The sequence below is a fragment of the Melanotaenia boesemani genome, chromosome 10 (genome assembly GCF_017639745.1).
Source record: "Melanotaenia boesemani isolate fMelBoe1 chromosome 10, fMelBoe1.pri, whole genome shotgun sequence".
NCBI lineage: Eukaryota > Metazoa > Chordata > Actinopteri > Atheriniformes > Melanotaeniidae > Melanotaenia > Melanotaenia boesemani.
In genome coordinates, this window is record NC_055691.1 from 36806364 (window position 1) to 36824061 (window position 17698).

The 17698-nt window shown below is 43.9% G+C and overlaps 2 protein-coding genes and 2 long non-coding RNA genes across 10 annotated transcripts in view; 1 reads left to right on the top strand and 3 right to left on the bottom strand.

Moving 5' to 3' along the window:
• Nucleotides 1-334: 334 nt before the first annotated feature.
• Nucleotides 335-5010, bottom strand: zpd (zona pellucida glycoprotein d). Of its 3 annotated transcripts, none has more exons than XM_041997293.1 (10): nucleotides 4767-5010; nucleotides 4583-4625; nucleotides 4397-4501; nucleotides 4017-4225; nucleotides 3766-3923; nucleotides 3535-3649; nucleotides 1218-1345; nucleotides 953-1136; nucleotides 715-820; nucleotides 335-619 (listed from the first exon to the last, which is right to left on the bottom strand). In XM_041997293.1, the coding sequence occupies exons 1-10, from the start codon at nucleotides 4785-4787 to the stop codon at nucleotides 498-500; spliced, it is 1191 nt and encodes a 396-aa protein (XP_041853227.1). In that variant the 5' UTR covers nucleotides 4788-5010; the 3' UTR covers nucleotides 335-497. The 3 variants fall into 3 exon arrangements, with proteins under 3 accessions (XP_041853227.1, XP_041853226.1, XP_041853228.1); XM_041997292.1 differs by having other exon boundaries at nucleotides 4397-4504; XM_041997294.1 differs by lacking the exon at nucleotides 4583-4625 and having other exon boundaries at nucleotides 4397-4529.
• LOC121647663 lies at nucleotides 1352-17541 on the top strand. Its single transcript, XR_006011872.1, has 3 exons — nucleotides 1352-2126; nucleotides 5031-5034; nucleotides 17530-17541. It is a non-coding gene; the product is annotated as an uncharacterized LOC121647663 (long non-coding RNA).
• LOC121647664 lies at nucleotides 7273-8483 on the bottom strand. The gene is made up of 2 exons (XR_006011873.1): nucleotides 8105-8483; nucleotides 7273-8072 (listed from the first exon to the last, which is right to left on the bottom strand). It is a non-coding gene; the product is annotated as an uncharacterized LOC121647664 (long non-coding RNA).
• nup93 (nucleoporin 93) overlaps nucleotides 8493-17698 on the bottom strand; it is a 36622-nt gene continuing 27416 nt past the window's right edge. For 3 of the 5 annotated variants that reach the window (XM_041997282.1, XM_041997283.1, XM_041997286.1), the window contains 11 exons: nucleotides 14376-14567; nucleotides 14178-14304; nucleotides 14005-14077; nucleotides 13405-13449; nucleotides 12200-12316; nucleotides 12000-12118; nucleotides 11803-11920; nucleotides 11647-11730; nucleotides 11412-11540; nucleotides 10091-10111; nucleotides 8493-8813 (listed from right to left, as the gene is read on the bottom strand). In XM_041997282.1, the coding sequence (XP_041853216.1) occupies nucleotides 8601-8813; nucleotides 10091-10111; nucleotides 11412-11540; nucleotides 11647-11730; nucleotides 11803-11920; nucleotides 12000-12118; nucleotides 12200-12316; nucleotides 13405-13449; nucleotides 14005-14077; nucleotides 14178-14304; nucleotides 14376-14567 (1238 nt within the window). In that variant the 3' untranslated portion in view covers nucleotides 8493-8600. The remainder of the gene's footprint in view (nucleotides 8814-10090; nucleotides 10112-11411; nucleotides 11541-11646; nucleotides 11731-11802; nucleotides 11921-11999; nucleotides 12119-12199; nucleotides 12317-13404; nucleotides 13450-14004; nucleotides 14078-14177; nucleotides 14305-14375; nucleotides 14568-17698) is intronic. The other 2 variants (XM_041997285.1, XM_041997284.1) reach the window with 2 other exon arrangements.

Consider the following 17698-nt stretch of genomic DNA (forward strand, 5'->3'; position numbering starts at 1 on the left):
CTTTCTGATTTTCATGGATTATCTGTAATCAGAAAGTAACTGCATCGTCTCTTCCCTTGTGCAGATCGCATTAGTTTTTACTCCTATTGCGTTTTTATAAATCTATTCAGCACCAGTGAAGTTTCATACTTAGTCATTTCTTTAGGATTTTGCGTGTTCAGGGAAACAAACTGAAGGTGTGAAAATCTCCTTGAGGATTTATTCATCAACTTTTAAACCAAAACATGTCATTTGACAGAATATCCTCTACAAAACCCTCAACTAAGGCACTAACAAGATCCAGTATTAAACACATATACAAAACTTAACATGAGCCATTTTATAAAAAATCTTAGGATGGTGTAAATTCCACCATCGCCTCCCAACTCTGAGGCATCTACTCGGTTCACAGCTTCAAAAGTGGGAAACTGTCCAGAGTAAAAGATGCGGCGAAACTTTGTGGCACTCAGACAGAATAACCAGGATTTCTTTTTTATAATAAAGTTTTATTAATCTCATCAGTGCTCCTCGGTTTCTGCTATCCTCCGGCTGCCTGCTTTGGCCACAGCGATGAGGATGGAGAGGAAGAGGCCCAACGTCCAGACTCCGGCTACAGGCAGCACCACCGTGGTCAGTATGCCTGAAGCAAAGTCAAACACAAAGCACAGCAGCCCACATCAGACAGGGCTGCAGAGAAAATAACACACAGAAACAGGAAGGAACGGGTCAGCTTACTGGTTTGCGGCCTGTCTGGCATCTCAATCCTGATGGGTCCGTATGACAGGAGGCCCTGGCTGGGCCCCGCCTCCACCGCCTCTCTCTTACTGATTGAATTACAGTTCTGAGAAGAGATTAAGAAAGTAAAAAGTGGATGATGAAAGCTGATAAACACGGAATAAGAAACATTTTCCTGGATGTTTTTCTTTGAAGAACAAATCAGCGCTGCAGGGGTCAAACTGAACCCGGCGCTCACCGGCGTGCAGGACTTCAGGTCGTCCAGCTCGCACAGCTGCACGGTGCAGTGCAGATACAGCTCGTGAGGCTCCGACGTGAAGCGAAACATGTCAAAGCTGTAGCGAACTGTGGGGCTTTGTCCGTTACGTCCAGGCTCGCCTTCGCTCGTGCTGAGGAAGGAGACGGTGTGGTCATCCGCACACCTGCAGGGAGGACAGGGAACCGTGTGGACTTGTAGGTTACAGGACTAGTTTCAGAGCAGCTCCGTGGAAAGATGTTCTAACCCGTTATGAATCAGACTGTGAACCAGTCCCTCTGTGGAGTTTGGCTGTGGAGACTGTGTGGCCCAACACTCATCAACCTGAACCAGGAAGTAGTCTTCAGGCTCCGTCACGCTCACCTGTACATACACCTGCAAGAACAGTTAAAGATTTAGTCTAATTCACATGAACTAAATGTAGGTTAACTAAATCCAAGCTGGCTGGATTTTACTGGACCAAATTTTATTATTTTGTTTTTAATACAATAAAAATTATTCGGTTGATGTTTTTAAGTTGGTAAAGTTTGGCATTTTAATTTGAGACAAGCCTTGTGTGATCAAACATGGATGGAGGACTCCCTGCACGGACTGGAGCTGCGCATGCTCACCTTCATTACCTCATGTTATGTAGTCCATATTTTTATTACCAAGCTTTCTACTTTAGACATTTTTTATGCTGATGGGTGTCAATGAGGTCAACAAGGTGAATGAGCACCAGGTTGTGCAGATGTGTCATACAGATCTATGCAACATGCATCTACATCATTAAAAACATCCGGTCAGCATGATGTAAACACTCCTCACCCGTTAAGAGACGGAGTCCACTGAGGCGTCCCGTGTATCAGCAGAGCTTTCAGGGCAGCACCTGCATCCCACAGATGCATGAACCCAGTGAGACAGAAGGTCAGAACAGTGAACTTTGCCAGGACTGAACATCTTCTGACTGGTTGGATGCATTACTCTGCTGGGCCCGTTTTCACACCTGGTTTGTTTCTAGAACATTTCTTTTATAAGTTGTATAAAATATACAATAAAAAATAATTTAACAGCCATTTATTAGTATTTATTTTCTTTGGGAAATAAATGAGTTTTTAGTTTAGCCTTGAAGATATTTATGGAAACTGAGTCTCTGAGATGGGAAACTCTTCCAAAGGTTTCACTGGAAACCAGTGCAGAGAAACGAGGAGCAACATCATGACTGTTTTCCCTAAATAATATTCTAATTCAAATATCTACACAAGTTGCATAAAGAAACCTTCATTCATACTCACAGTTCCCTTCACGTCCTCACACACCACCTGAAGATCTCCAAACCTGAAGCCACGAAAACTCCAGCAGATTTTTAATTAACTAGAAACCCATTAATTAGAAATTAGACCCATTCAGGTTGAGAGGATCTGAAAATGCCGTTTACAAAGCCGCGAGTCTGAAAACCCGGATCTAAAGTTTTCCTGCAGAACTCTGGAGCATCGCTGCGCCTCCACCTGCTTCCCATCATGCATCTGGCTGACGTCATCATGCACAATCTGGTGCCTCTGTGTGATTTACGGTGTTCCTCCACCTTTCTAGAACAGTCAGCATTAATAATCTACCAACAAGTGGCTCTAAAATGAGCTTTAAACATGTGATCCAAATTTGGATTCTGTCTCCTAAACAGAAACGAAAGAAATCAAACGCAGTTTTGGTGAAAAAACTTCAAATCTTTTTACTCTAAACTATAACTGGCTTCAAACGCCTCCAGAAAATCACGTTTCAGATCAGATTTCCAGGATTTCTGCAGGTTTACGGCGAGATTCTTGTTTTGTCGGTTTATTTCTCAAGCTGTTTAAACCACAGCTGACCTCAGTCCAGCAGAAATGAAGAACAAGGACCAAAATGCAAATAAAGATCAAATAAAAACCGCTATAAATGACCAAATAGGAGCCTTAAGAAATGAAAATAAAGAAGAGTAAAAGATAAAGACAGATGAGCTGCAGCTTGTTCCACGTGTTAGGAGCTAAAACTATAATTTAAAATGTCTTCAGGACAGTTAAAAGCGTCTGCTCAGCTGATCTAAGAGCACGTGATGCAGTGAGGATGAAGCAGCTCAGACCAACAAAAAAGATGCGAAAACACAGAGAGACAAAAACAAAATCTTAGAACGGATCCATAGACAGTGACGGGAGGCTAAAAGCGGAGTTTCCTGCTCTCGTTTGCTCGTTCCAGGTAAAAATGGTGCTGCAGCGTTTTGTAGCAGCTGTAGGCGCGAGACGGAGGCCTGACTGATTCCAGTAAAACCGGGTTCTAATCATCCAGCTGGGAACCGATGAAAGCATGGACCACTGTCTCCAGGTGGCGTCTAGACGGGCGGGGCTTGGTTTCTAAAAGAAACAATGTTGACTTGTTTTAGTGGTGCAGATTTTTCATGCGATGCCAGAGAGGAAAGTACAGCTGGGTTTGGAAAGCATGACCTCCATCTTTCTTTCATTAAAACAAGTTCTGGATTGAACCAACATCTGTCCTCAGTCTCACCGGCATGAGGCACCCATCCTGCATGAAGAGCCCCCCCGGTGTCCAGCTACCTTGTCTCTGAGCTCGATGGTTGGTGTAGTCGTGTAAGCCTCAGTAAAACTGTGGTCCAAGTACAACATCATCTGTATCGTAGCTTCCATTTCATCCACGTGCATCATCATCTCGCTGTTCACAAAAACAGAGAAAGAAAAAGTAAACAAATGTTTTCACAGCCTGACGTCACAGAAACTGGATTTTATTAAAATGTATGTAATTTGGAATTAAAGGAGTCTTTTTTCCACCTGGAAACAGGGAAAACTGGAAAAGCCAAACTGACTGTTCTGACGTATGGATAAATGCACGTGAAGTCCATCTTAATAAATGAATCTCTGATGATGTTTCCAGTGACTTCAGTCTCTGATGTTACACTCAGTGAATACAAGAAATGGGTGGAATTTTTCTGTAGAAGACAAAGTTGTTAAACTTTGGCCTTTTAAAGCAGTGTCCCTCTGTGAGGACGTGCAGGTACAGTCCATAAATACCCCAGAAGTACCTTGAGCGACTTGCCTCCACAGCTCAGGTATTTCTCCTTAGAAACCCTGAACATGTAGTAGGCCACGCCGTCGATCACCTCTCTCTCAGCACGACACAGCTTGTTGGGTAGATGGAGGGACTCTAAGGGAACTTTGTGATAGCTGAAAAACTCTTCTGTTGCTCTGATGGCCATGTAGTCATTGCCACACATAACTTTAATTTGTGCACCTGGAAGATGGGAGAGAAAGCAGAACCCTGGAGCCAGACTCACGTTTGTGCTGCATTACAGTGAAGACATGTTAGATGTTAGAGATTCAGCTGCTCCTGACTTGTAGACACAAACCAGTGCATTAGAGGAAGTTATCAAGAATTAAATCAGAATAAATAAATAAATCTTACTTTTGTCGCACTTCTCTGAATAAAACCCAGCGTTACACTTGCAGCTTTTCTGGTCTTCAGACAGGACGCATCTGGTGGGATCAGTGCAATGCTCCACCCTGCAGACTGCTGCAGACAACCGGTGGACAAATGACTGAAAACCAGCAGAAATATGGTCATTTATTTACACTCCTTAGATTTTCTTACCATCAGCCCGGTGGCACGTGAAGACGAGGACCAGGAGGACCAGCTAATTTGAAGAATGCAAATTTCCACTCGTTATTTATTTACTTTAACATTTCTACATTCAACCTGCATTATAATAAAGAACCACATCAACTTAAACCGAAGGTAGTAACCTGATCCGGTTTAAACATGGACACACACCCACCTTTAAATCGATTAAGCTCATTTCCGTAAAAACTATGAATATATGTTGATTTTAAATGTACTATTTTCCGTCTCCTCACGTTCTCCTGCTCTCTTCGTTTTCATCACCTGCAGCTCTGCAATCAGCAACACCTGAGCAGGTTTTCATGGCGGCGGGAAGTTGGATTCTGATTCGTTGATGTTGATTAGTTGGAGGAGAAATCAGGAACAGGCCCCGCCCCTCCTACAGATGCTAAAATGATCTTCTAAGCCAGGGGTGCCCAAGTTCGGTCCTCGAGATCTACCATCCTGCAACTTTTAGATGCAACCCTTCTCCAACACACTTGAATCAGATGTCATCTGCATGTCATTCAGCTCTGCAGAGGCTGGTAACGAGCCAGTCATTTGATTCAGGTGTGTTGGAGAAGGGTTGCATCTAAAAGTTGCAGGATGGTAGATCTCGAGGACCGGACTTGGGCACCCCTGTTCTAAGCACATTTACAGGCCTGTGAAGCTTTCTCTATGTGAAAAGATTTCATTGTTTTTGAAATAACTGGACCACAAGAGACCAGAGCCTGGTGAAAAACCGTGATACCAAAACCAGATGATGCCAAAGGCTGAACGAACCAGTTTGGTTACTGAACCAGGTCTAGATAATAAGAATAAAACGTTCCTTAGCAAACGGCCAGAGTGGCCTTCATACACAAACAAACAAACAAACAAACAAACAAACAAACAAACAAACACACACACAAACAAACAAACAAACAAACACACAAACAAACAAACAAACAAACAAACACACAAACAAACAAACACACACACAAACAAACAAACAAACAAACAAACACACAAACAAACAAACAAACAAACACACACACAAACAAACAAACAAACACACAAACAAACACACAAACAAACAAACAAGCAAACAAACAAACACACAAACAAACAAACAAACAAACAAACAAACAAACACACAAACAAACAAACACACAAACAAACAAGCAAACACACAAACAAACAAACAAACACACAAACAAACAAACAAACAAACAAACAAACACACAAACAAACACACAAACAAACAAACAAACACACAAACAAACAAACAAACACACAAACAAACAAACAAACAAACAAACAAACAAACACACAATAGCCATGTTTGCACTTTCGATAGAAAAACAAATAAAAAATAGTATTGATTCTAATCTTTAGGCTATCCTGTAGGATAATCCAATCCAGGGTAGTTTTTAAATGGATCTCGTATAAAATTCTGTATGAGACCTTTTATTTTACAATTATTATTTTATTTTATCTGTTTTTATTCCTTCTAGTTTAGACTGACATATAAAAGAGTTTTTATTCTAACTGCTTGGACCATGAAGTCGGATTTATTTTAATGCCGCCAGGTTTCCAGCAGGTGTCGCTCCGTGCTGTAGAAAGTTCATCCATTTCCAGTGATTTATTAACGTTAAGAGGATTTTAAAGATAAATATGTACTACCGTGTAAACCACAAACCAGTTACCAAGTCTAAAAAGCAGCTGGTTGATCTGGACTTTAATCTAGTTTTTAATATGAATCTGAGGGGGGGGGGTCTCCCTTGATGGGTCTATGGAGGAAATTAGTGTCCTGATGGAACTAAAAGTGGGTCGCAGCATTTCTCAGCGCGCCAGCTCCTCACACCCGGAGGGTGGAATCCTTTCTCTGACATGATCAGCCAGGCCTCCTCTCCGGATCAGAGCCAGATCTCTGGGTGATGAGGCAGATTTGCAGCCCTTCATCTCTAGTTTGTGTCCTCCTTCTCTAACACACGTTGAAATGGAAGTTTTCTGTTCACTTTTTAATGGTGAGTTTGAGACAGAAGATGTATAATCCTGTTTTCACATGTCTCAAATAAAAACAGACAAATTACTTTTATTTCTCATTTTCCTCAAGTCTGCATGATCTCCTGGTTCACTGGGCGGCTTGACAATTAGGTAGTTTATATCATAGCTCGGCATCTCGAGGATCACTGGTCTCTCGTGGTGTACATCATCTTACTGGTCTCCTCCAACCAGCAGGTCAGCTGCCCTTCAGTTCAGATTATCTGGGTCTTTTAACGGGGGGTTCTCAGATGGTGGAGATAATGATGTAGCCCCGTGAGCCGTCACCCTGTAGCATCTTAGTTTCATCCGCCTCTAGTGACAGAACGGTCCCACATCCTCTGAATAAAGCCCCTTTAAGTGGGATAAACGCAGAGGATGCTCTAAAAGCTCTAGCCTTCTCCTTGTGGTGAGGAGGGTCTGTGTTCCAACGCCTGAAGGTTATTATAACCGTATTCTGCTGGATTTTATTAGATGTCTTACTTTTAAATTGCTCCCTTCAGAAGAAACCTCACAACCCACATTCATGGCCTTTTCCCTGTATTCCCTCCGTCCACACTTTTTCTGTTACTTCCATGAACAAAAACTAGTTCACATATTTTAGTTATTGGTTCATTGTGCTGCTGCAACCTCAACCCGAACAACAAACCTGAAGAGGAGACGGAGAGAACATAATTTATTAACATTTGTTTTCACAAGTTTTACAGATTTAATTTATAACACGTCCTCGCTGCAGTTTCCTTCCACGCTGCGCTGGTGAAGAGAGAAACATGCAAACATGCAAATGCGACCACTTTTCTTCATCAGCAGCTTCACGGCGTCCTCGTCGTCTCGTCGTCAGTGATGCGGTGCCACCCTGGTGTTGTGAAATAGCCGGCTTGTAGGAGGTGTCTGTCATCGGCCTGATTCACAACACCAGCTGCGTCACGCGCACCTGAGAGGCAGGTGTTCTGCTGCAGGAGGAGGCAAACTTACACCTTCAGCTTTCCCCAATATCTGACTCTGAGAAGTAACATGCAGTCTGAGTGGTAGCACGGGTTAAAGCTGCTCCCATCACTGTGAACTCCACTATTCTGAAATGATGGAAAAGCTGTTTGACACGAGGAGCCCCTTGTTCAGCTCCACGTGCAGCCAAGACAGCATGAGCCTCCATCTGTGTTCTCTCAGGCCAGGCTGAAGGACAAAGTGTGTGGGCCGCATTATAACGACGTTTCTAGTAAACTTCAGCTCTGTTCATCTCTGCAGCAGCCTGAGTGAAGTTTAAACAGATGCATAAGGTTCAGGTAACATGTTCACTCCGTAGTGATGATGCAGAGACAGAAAACACCCCCCGGCCGTGTAGCGGCGTGAAAGCCAACCATCTGCCTGCGGACACGCCACACAAGCCCACGGCTGCAGCCTCAACACTCCGCTCTGAATGGAAACTGCACGTTCAGTTAGACACTAAAACTTCTGCAGACTATTTTGCCAGGTTTTCCTGTCGTTCTGCACGTAACTTTTTAAAATTGTAAGAACGTATTTTAGCTTTTAGTTAAATTGTCCTGAACTTGTTTAGAAACATGAAGTCTATTGTGTTGAGATTTGACAAGAAATTCTGCACAAAATGCAAAAATTAAGACTAAACCTGATTATTCTGTCTGCAGCTAATCTTGCTGTATTAAAAGAAAACTTTCTGGACATTTTTTACCCAAACAGGCTTCAAGGGCAGCGTGGTGAGAATATAAAGAGCTGAAAACGTGGAATAAGTGATGTGAGACTAGTCTAAGCAGCTGTAGCAGGAGGTGGAAACACACATGGAACCAGCTTTGAAGCCAATGAATCAATCAGCTAAAAAAAATAAAATAAAATAAATGAAATGTTTCCAAATAAAAAAGACAACTGAAAAGTAAACCTAGTTTTTATTGAAATCATTAAAGGTACAAACAACAAAACCAGAACAAAACAGCAGATGACAGGAGCTCAGACGGATGAAACAAGCATGCATCACTCAGCACGAACACACCGACACGGCACACAGGTGAGTGTGTGTGTGATGCTTCAACTCCACAAGTCTGCTGGAAGAGGTGTGTGTGTGTGTGTGTGTGTGTGTCAGTTCATCAGTAATTCCATCTGCACCAGTCTGGCGTTGGTGTCTCCGGCCATGTTGTAGGGAATCATGCCGGCGAAGGTGATCAGACCTCTGGCCTGGCCGCGCAGCTGCTGTGTGAAGACACGGATGGTGTTAGGAAACATCCACGCTGCTGGGACAAAAACCTGCTCCGTGCCCTTTACCGGAGCTGAAATCATCCATCCCGAAGCAAAGTTTAAAAACAACCAGGTTTAGGATATTTTATAAAACTGTGAAAAAATGATTAGAACCTTTCATATGAAGCTCGGTAAGATTTGGCCAACTCATAGTTTTTCTGGACAGTAGCACATTCTGCTGTTGGAGACTAGCAGTGCGCAGCAGGTTCAGTCAGAAGCATCTTGCCTCAGACACAACAAACAAACAAACAAACAAACAACAAACAACAAGCACCAGGAGCCTCATGGAGAATAAAATGAACCTGCTGTGTTGGAGTGTTTTCAGTGTCTCAGGTGAGTTTTTTTAGGCGCGCTCATCATTCAAACTGCCTCGATACACCTGAGAAACATCAGCCGCCAAGTCAGCAAGCTGATCATCAGCCAGTAAAACAGACGATGTCCCACTTCTGGGTAAATTTATGAAAAATGTAAAAAGTTGAAGCTACACTGACATTTAATCATAAATGTGGGTGCAACAGTAATTCCTTCATTTCAAAGTATTACTGAAAAATAATTTTACAAATGTGGTGGGTAAACCACAGCATGTGGTCTCAGTCTGATGATGTCACAACGTGAGCAGGTGATGGCGAGGACTGCTTACACACACGCTTCGTGGTTCAGATCGGTGTTTGTAGTTTGTTTTGTTCAAAACTTTACAAAAAGTCAAATTCAGTTCAACATGAAATGTTTTAGTGTAATTTAAGCACATCCAGAAATGAGAGAAAAAGCCAGATTGTTTTTGTAGTAGGTGAATGATTGATGTGGATTCAGGCTTCACTGTCGCAGAGTTTTCCCATAATATCCTGTTTCTATTCCAGGATGCAAACGGTCTGCTCCCAAGCAGGCATCATTTAGAAACAGTCTACTATTAGTCCAGACTATAAATCAATCTAAGAGGATAATACACAGCATAATAAATAAATTTAATATTTATAATGACTACATTATAATTTTATTATCATAAAACACATAAATAATTATTCTAAATAGAAGCGAGAGGCTGGAGCAGATTCAGGAGATCCTTTGTCCCTTCGGCCATCAGGCTGCACAACGGTGGCTTCCAGCATGTTCCTCATAACCTGCATCAGCCTTTTATTCTCCATCATTCTCCATCATTCTCCATCATTCTCCATCTACCAACTCCGTGTTCACTTTATTCACTTCAGTTAAACAACCTTTACTTACCGCGTGTGTGTGTGTGTGTGTAAACTCTATCTGCTTGACAAAAAGAGGATGGAGACCCATGGAGATAAATAAATCATCGCCCACTCATCCCTCCATCCATCCATCCCTCCATCCATCCATCCTCCATCCATCCATCCATCATCCACCCCTCCATCCTCCATCCATCCATCCTCCACCCCTCTATCCTCCATCCATCCATCCATCATCCACCCCTCCATCCATCCATCCCTCCATCCATCCATCATCCACCCCTCCATCCTCCATCCATCCATCCATCATCCACCCCTCCATCCTCCATCCATCCATTCATCCTCCATCCATCCATCCTCCACCCCTCTATCCTCCATCCACCCCTCCATCCTCCATCCATCCATCCATCCATCCATCATCCACCCCTCCATCCTCCATCCATCCATTCATCCTCCACCCCTCTATTCTCCATCCATCCATCCATCCATCATCCACCCCTCCATCCTCCATCCATCATCCACCCCTCCATCCTCCATCCATCCTCCACCCCTCTATCCTCCATCCATCATCCATCCCTCCCTCCCTCCATCCATCCTCCATCCATCCATCCATCCATCCATTCATCCTCCACCCCTCTATCCTCCATCCATCCATCCATCCATCCATCATCCACCCCTCCATCCATCCATTCATCCTCCACCCCTCTATCCTCCATCCATCCATCCATCCCCCCTCTATCCTCCATCCATCCATCCCTCCCTCCATCCATCCATCCATCCATCATCCACCCCTCCATCCTCCATCCATCCCTCCCTCCATCCATCCATCCCCCCTCTATCCTCCATCCATCCATCCCTCCCTCCATCCATCCATCCATCCATCATCCACCCCTCCATCCTCCATCCATCCCTCCCTCCATCCATCCATCCTCCATCCATCCATCCATCCATCATCCACCCCTCCATCCTCCATCCATCCATTCATCCTCCACCCCTCTATCCTCCATCCATCCATCCATCCCCCCTCTATCCTCCATCCATCCATCCCTCCCTCCATCCATCCATCCTCCATCCTCCATCCATCCATTCATCCTCCACCCCTCTATCCTCCATCCATCCATCCATCCATCCTCCATCCCTCCATCCCTCCATGGATGTGGATGAGTTTTTCTATATTTAATGTGTATTACTCTGCTTAACAACTCACCTCCAGCAGTTTAGCTCATCTACAGCTTAACTGTAGTAATGATCTGGAGAAGCAGACTTTAGGTATAAAATGAAGCGTCTCATATAGAAATGCTGGGATTGTTGGCAGCTAAAGGCCCTGCAGCTTCTCGTATCTTGCCTCTGAACCTCCTCACCATGTCTCTGTCCTCCGCGGTCCTCTGAGGCCGTCCTGGTGTCCCTGCTGCCGCCCCTTTCAGCCGCTTGTACTGGGTGAAGAGGATGTTCATGGTGGCCAGCAGCACTTCAGACAGGTTGTGACGCACCTGCAAGCACAGAGTAAATATAAAAACATACATTTTTATAAAGACTGAACAAACCCGAAACAAGACTAGAAGTTCTTCCTGGATGAATCATCCAGAACTTTCACACCTCATCGCTGAAGTTCCTGAAAGCAGCTACTCGCTCCTCCACGCTGTCCTGACTGAGGGGAAGCAGCTTCAAACGCTCCATCACCTGACAGACACAAACAGGAGCCATCAAGACGTCCAACCTGTTTGAAGGCAGTTTGAGCTGAGCTGCACTCACGTTGTAGGCTCGGTCCACGTGACCTGCATGGTACTCGTCGAAGAAGGTCATCAGGTCCAAAAGCAGGTAGAAAGTACTATCAACGGACTTTTCTCCTGCTGTCCCCTGGGAGCGATACCTGCAGGGGAGAAACAGGTGGGGGCAATTTCAGCGTAGAAATTACCGGGCGTTGGTGTGTGTGTGTGTACAGTACTTACCTCTCAGCGATGGCCACGGCTGCGTTCTTTAGCCTCTCCTTGTTGGACTGAGGAGCGCTGACCTGGGCGATGACTGGACTCAGCAGCCTGTTCATCAGCTCCAACACCTTATCTGGTTTCTACGAGCACGAGAGACAAAGAGAGAATTTAAAACAAAAAGCTCTGCGGACGACAGCACAGGATCTTGAAGCGAATATCACCTTGGCCAGCTCGTAGAGTTTCACCGCCTCCTCAAACAAGCCTTTGCTCTCGGCCTCTAAAGCCACTTTGCTGATGATGGCTCTGGTGTCGCCGGCAAATTTATCAATGACTCCAGGCTGGAGGGGAGATCAGAGTAAGGCTTCAGATTTTATTCCGATTCAGCAGCAAGCATCTAAAACTTTATTTCTGTAGACGGATGAGAAAAACCCCTCACACTTTTTGTTAAAAATAAAATTTAGAACTTTCATCAACAACTTTTTCCTCCACCGTATGAAGACATCACACCCTTTCTTGTTTTATCCTGTAAGCCTCCATTTTTTACTGGCAAAATTCAGCTTTTCTAACATTAAATGAGCTTTGTTGCATTAAAGCAATTACAATACACACTGGCAGCCGTAAACTGCTCTTTAATAATAATCCATTTTATTTCAAAGCGCCTTTCAAGACCCCCAAGGACACTTTACATCATTAAAAAACAACATTTAAAAACAAGGCAATCAGGAATAAAAACAACATACAAAGTGCACTAAGAGAAAGTAAAAAAAAATAAACGGTGAAACACTTTTATTAAAGGTGTTTGTTGAAATGTGTTGGGTATGGCTGAGCAGCAACAGAAACAAGAAAGGAAAAGTTAGCAGGGGGCAGCTTACGGTAAATTCTCTTCATCCAGGTCTTCTCCAGCTATACTTTCATTTTAAATATGGATTTATATCTAACTGCTGCACTAAACACATGCGATAGCCATGTCCTAGCAAACTAGGCACCAGGAGCTCTGCAGTACTCCTCTTAATAACTGCATGCTACTCTTATCTATGCAGGCGCAGACTTAGAGACGTGCTCTGAGGCCTTTCACATTGTCAGTAGTGGTGGGATGAAACGTAGAGTAATGTCAATCAGGAAAGAGGAAAAAAGCCTCACACATCGCACTGAGCAGAGTGCTGCAGGCAGTGTGAGAAATGTAAGGATCTGGATGCAGCAGCATGGGGGGGTTTCTGATCCTTGCACTGCTTAACGGGCGAGTTTAAACATGCGAAGAGACGTGTTGAAGGTATAAGTTTCTGACTGAATCCCTTAGATGCGCCGTGATAAGAGGAGACAAAAAAACTGAGAAGCAGACGAAGAAGAGGGAGGCAGACAGGAGCAGAAGGGTAAATCAAATTATAGTAACAAGCAGAGATTAGAAGGGGGGCTTCAGGCTTCTTACCTTCCTGCTGCCATCCTTCTCTAATCTTCCCAACAGCACGTCAAACTGCAGAAAACACAAAACATGTCCAGAAGTTTGTGCTGACTGATGCAGCTCTGAAACGAAACTCATTTCTTTTAGTGCATTCTACCTTTCTAATCCCTTAATCTGTTCATTACTTTTATTGCATATTAATCTTTTAATTGCTTTAAGTGTATATTAGTTTTTAGATTTCTTTGGCATATTTCAGATATATGAGTGTATTTAGTGCAGCTTTGTGGAACGTCTATGTGTAGTTCCACAGTTATATTTGACATGTACAGCACATTGGCAACCACGTGTTTTTATAATGTGCCTGATAAATAAAAGCTTTAAAACCTAAATTGCATAAATTTGTTCCATTTATATCACTTTTAGTAAAACTCAGCACAATTAAAATGTGATGCTTTGACCCATTTAAAGAAGCCAATCTCCACAAGTCTGCTGGTGTGAGCCTGTAAGACATCATCTGGGTGATTTCATCGTCACTACTGGGAAGTGGGTTTTACACCCAGCGCCATCAGCTCTGCTCCGCGGCGCCCACATTTAGTCCAGGCCTGCGTGTAGAAGTGGGTCACTCACCTCTCGACTCTCAATGACGAGTTCACTGACACAACGCATGAACATGTTTTCTCCTTGGCTGTCTTTCTCATTGCTGCAGAACGGCACAGAGCAGGAATCACAAACACAGCAGCTACTACTTCGTCATTTAGGATGAGCATTGAAAAACCAGGACATGCTGCCGAGTTACTCACCGTAAGAAGTAGAAATACTGCAGAGCTTCCCGCGGATCTGTGGACTCAAACTTGCGAGTGTACAGCATCAGCAGACGAATAAAGTTTAGGCGATGCACCATTGGAGGGTCACCAGGCTCCTGACTCACTGCACAAAACAAGTTCAGAGTTTGACTCTGTGTGTGGGTCAGCCTGTAAAATGAAGGCGATCACACTCACAGAGCTGAGCGCTTTGACCGGACGACTTCAGCAGCAGCCGCAGCTCGTACAGGACCAGCGCAACGTGCACGGCGTGACTACGAAGTCTCTCTACGCGAAACAAGAACGCCACTGCTGCCTCAAACTGAGCAGTCAGGAACAGCACCTGGAAATACAGGAAGGGCTGCTGGCTCGCAGAGAAGTGCGACTCTCCTGTAGGACAACAGAAACAAAAGCAAACGCAGCAGGAAATGGTTAAAAATTTACCAAAATATTATGTTTGAATATTCTTTCATCAAAAAACTGCAAATGAAACGTTTTTCCCAGATTAACCTCCTTCCTGCTGAACGAAACAAACTGGGTGGGTACAAACGAGTCTTTCTGGGGAAGAACTGGGCTGAGAGCAGTTTAATGTCACCTGGCTGTTACTGAATTATTTGCTTGTCTCACTTTGACCTACATTTACTTTCCAACCAGTAAAGGGAGGTCGTGCGCCTCCTCTCTAATGTGGTGCAGAATCTCAAGATGGCCGAAGGTCAGCTGATGCGAAAACCAAAAATAAAATCTTCACAATTGTCTGTCACAATATTTTATTATTTTTATTTTACATCTGACAGTCCTGGTGTCTATTTTTTTTGCAAAAGAGTTCATCTTTGAAGGTTAGAGTTTGGCAGCAAAAGGTTTGATTAATTAGCAGGAAGAATGCAGGCGGTGAAAAGCAGGACGTTCGCAGCGACCAGCGGCCATCACGGCTACAGCTGGCTGTAAAGCCGAGGTCCCAACACTGCTTTTGGAACAGGATCAAACAGGACTGAGCCATATTTCCATCATCAATCTCACATTATTTTAACAGCAGTGCTTTTTATAACACGTTTGTCTTCGTGCCTCATTCCTCTGCTATGCTTTGATGGCCACTGAGCAGAAAGTTGGTGCCACTAATTATCTTCATGCATTTCACTTCTTAAAGCAGAATGACCACATTCTGATAAGCCGCCTTTATGGTTCCCTGGTATCAGAGTCTAGTTTAAGATTTACTACTCAGTGACGATGCTGTGACAAGCATGCAAACCCACACAGGTATTTGGATATTCAGATTACACCTGAGCTTAATCTCCAATAACGATGATGAGCTGTTGCACCTGAACAGATGTAAAAACACTCAGACACGACTGGATGTTGTCAATCAAGTGCAGCCTGAAATGACCTGTGTGGGTGTTGTAGTGTTTAAATACGTCCATGCAGGCTGGTGCAAAAGAAACGGTTTCACTCGGTCCGTACGTTCGTTTTTCACAAGAAACTGAAAGGAAAAAAAATTAATGTCGAACGCAGGTACTTAGTCATCAAGTTTACTTTTTAATTATAATTCTTAATCCTCTTGTTGGCTGAAAGTTTTAGGAGTAGAGCAAAGAGGACCATGTCAGCCATTTTCTAGCCTTATCTCAGACTTACAGCATTTTAGTTCAAAAAGCGAGAGCGAGAGAGAGAGGGAGAGAGGGAGAGATGAAGAGAAGAAAAGGGATGAAGGAGGCGAGATAGGAGTGAGTGCATGTGTGTGTGTGTGTGTGTGTGTGTGTGTGTGTGTGTTTGTGGGAGGATGCAGCCGAGTGTGCAACAGAAATGTATGCAAGGCGAGCACGTTAAAGAGGACAAAAAGCAGTGGGAGGAAAAAGGGACAACGGTGTGATGGGAAGCAGGGATGAAAGATAAAAGGAGAGGACAGGGATGCAGTAAATGAGTGACGGATGTGGTGCAGAACGGCCGGATGTGAGAGAAACTATGACACGTTTTCAGGCTTTATGTCACGCTGTGAAACAAGATGGAGGACAAGACTGCAGCAGACAGCGAAGGAGCCGAGCAGAATGAGGCTTCAGGCTGTGCTTCCCACAGAGAAGCCGAAGTGGGAGAGTTAGCCGTCTTATCTGAACGAGGCAGCATCGTCCCAAAGAGAGGGCAACACTCAGGAGAAACTGCTCCTTTCTCAGTCTCCAGAAGAGAAGGCCTAATGCTCCCGCTTTCCTTGTTCGCACATCAGGGGCAGCCAGCATTGGTCCCAGATGGTTTTGGACCGAGAATTAAAGTCTGTCTGAAAGCTCCTGGCTTCACTGATGTTAGTTTATAAAGGCTGATATGTTGCAGGCACAAGAGAAATCCCTGAGACGTGAGAAGCTGCGATCAGGCAGTCAGTTATGTACAATCTGATAAGCACTCCCACTTCTCCAGGATTTAAACTCTCCTTTCAGCTTTTGACTCAACTTCTTCATTTTTCTTGTGTGCAACTCCATGTCCAACCCCATGACCGCCTTTGGGGAGGAACTAAGTGTGCCCCTAGTCCCTTTTTGTAATATTCATTGCTTTGCGATATCAAGGACATGCAACTCTTGGAGATCAGGGACGCAGTGTGGTGCAGGCAGGAGGAGGCGTGTTTGGACTGTACGACCTAGTTTATCTACTCTCAGCTCCCCACAACTCTGCAGCAGTTTACTGAAAGTGTTCAATAACGCTCACAGAAAGACGGAGAGGAAGGCATCATTTCATTTTCTTTTGAGAACAGCTGAGTTGCAGCTGTTCCACTTCAACCCATGGTTGTCCATGGCAACAGCTGCGGAGATTCATGGGTAGTGTAGTATTTCAAGCTCTTAATTGTGCAAAAGTAAAGGAAAAAGGTTGAAATATTTATAGTTGTTTGCCTCAGTGCTGGTAAATGATTCAGGATGTAGTTTTCAGTCACCTAGAGAAAAGTTTTAAAGATAACACAGTGGAGGGTTTGTTTAGACACATCCTGCTGGTTTGCTCTTTGTTTCATCACTGCAGACTATTTTTTCTCTGTTTGTGTGTCTTCACACACTTTTAAGATTTAAAGCTAAAAACACAACAATGTGCATTTAGGAATTTGTGAGTATATAATTTAGCATTCTGGGAAATTGGGAATATAAAGGATTCAGGACAGAATATAGGATGCAAGAAGGAATTGGTACTACAGCAGGAGGGCATGTGGAGCAGAATCAAGCCAAAGTAAAACGTGTTTTGATGATATTTTCTGTCGATGTAAAAACATCATCAGGAGGGAAAACAAGCTGCATCATGGTACTCTTAATTAATCTGCCTGTAAATAAAGTGGAACAGGATTTACCAGCTCTGATACTGCTGGTGTTCTGTTTAAACGTTTACTGGAAAGGAGCTGCTTTCTAAACATGCAGATGGTTACAGCCTTGCAACTCCTGACAGCACGTGAGGCAATGAAGAAGTAACGCAGTTAAATATGTTCTACTGGGAGGAAATCTGGACCTGTTCCCACTCAGGGATGAAAAGATAACAGGGAAAGAGGCAGGTGGGAGGCAAACTGG

What these genes read in the sequence shown, in the direction of transcription:
- zpd (XM_041997292.1), bottom strand. Translation starts at nt 4,787, where the DNA reads ATGAGCTTAATCGATTTAAAG. An exon ending in TTCAGAGAAGTGCGACAAAA is followed by an intron (nt 4,226 to 4,396) that starts GTAAGATTTATT and finishes CCCATCTTCCAG; the next exon opens with GTGCACAAATTAAAGTTATG. An exon ending in ACCTGAAGTCCTGCACGCCG is followed by an intron (nt 821 to 952) that starts GTGAGCGCCGGG and finishes ATCTCTTCTCAG; the next exon opens with AACTGTAATTCAATCAGTAA.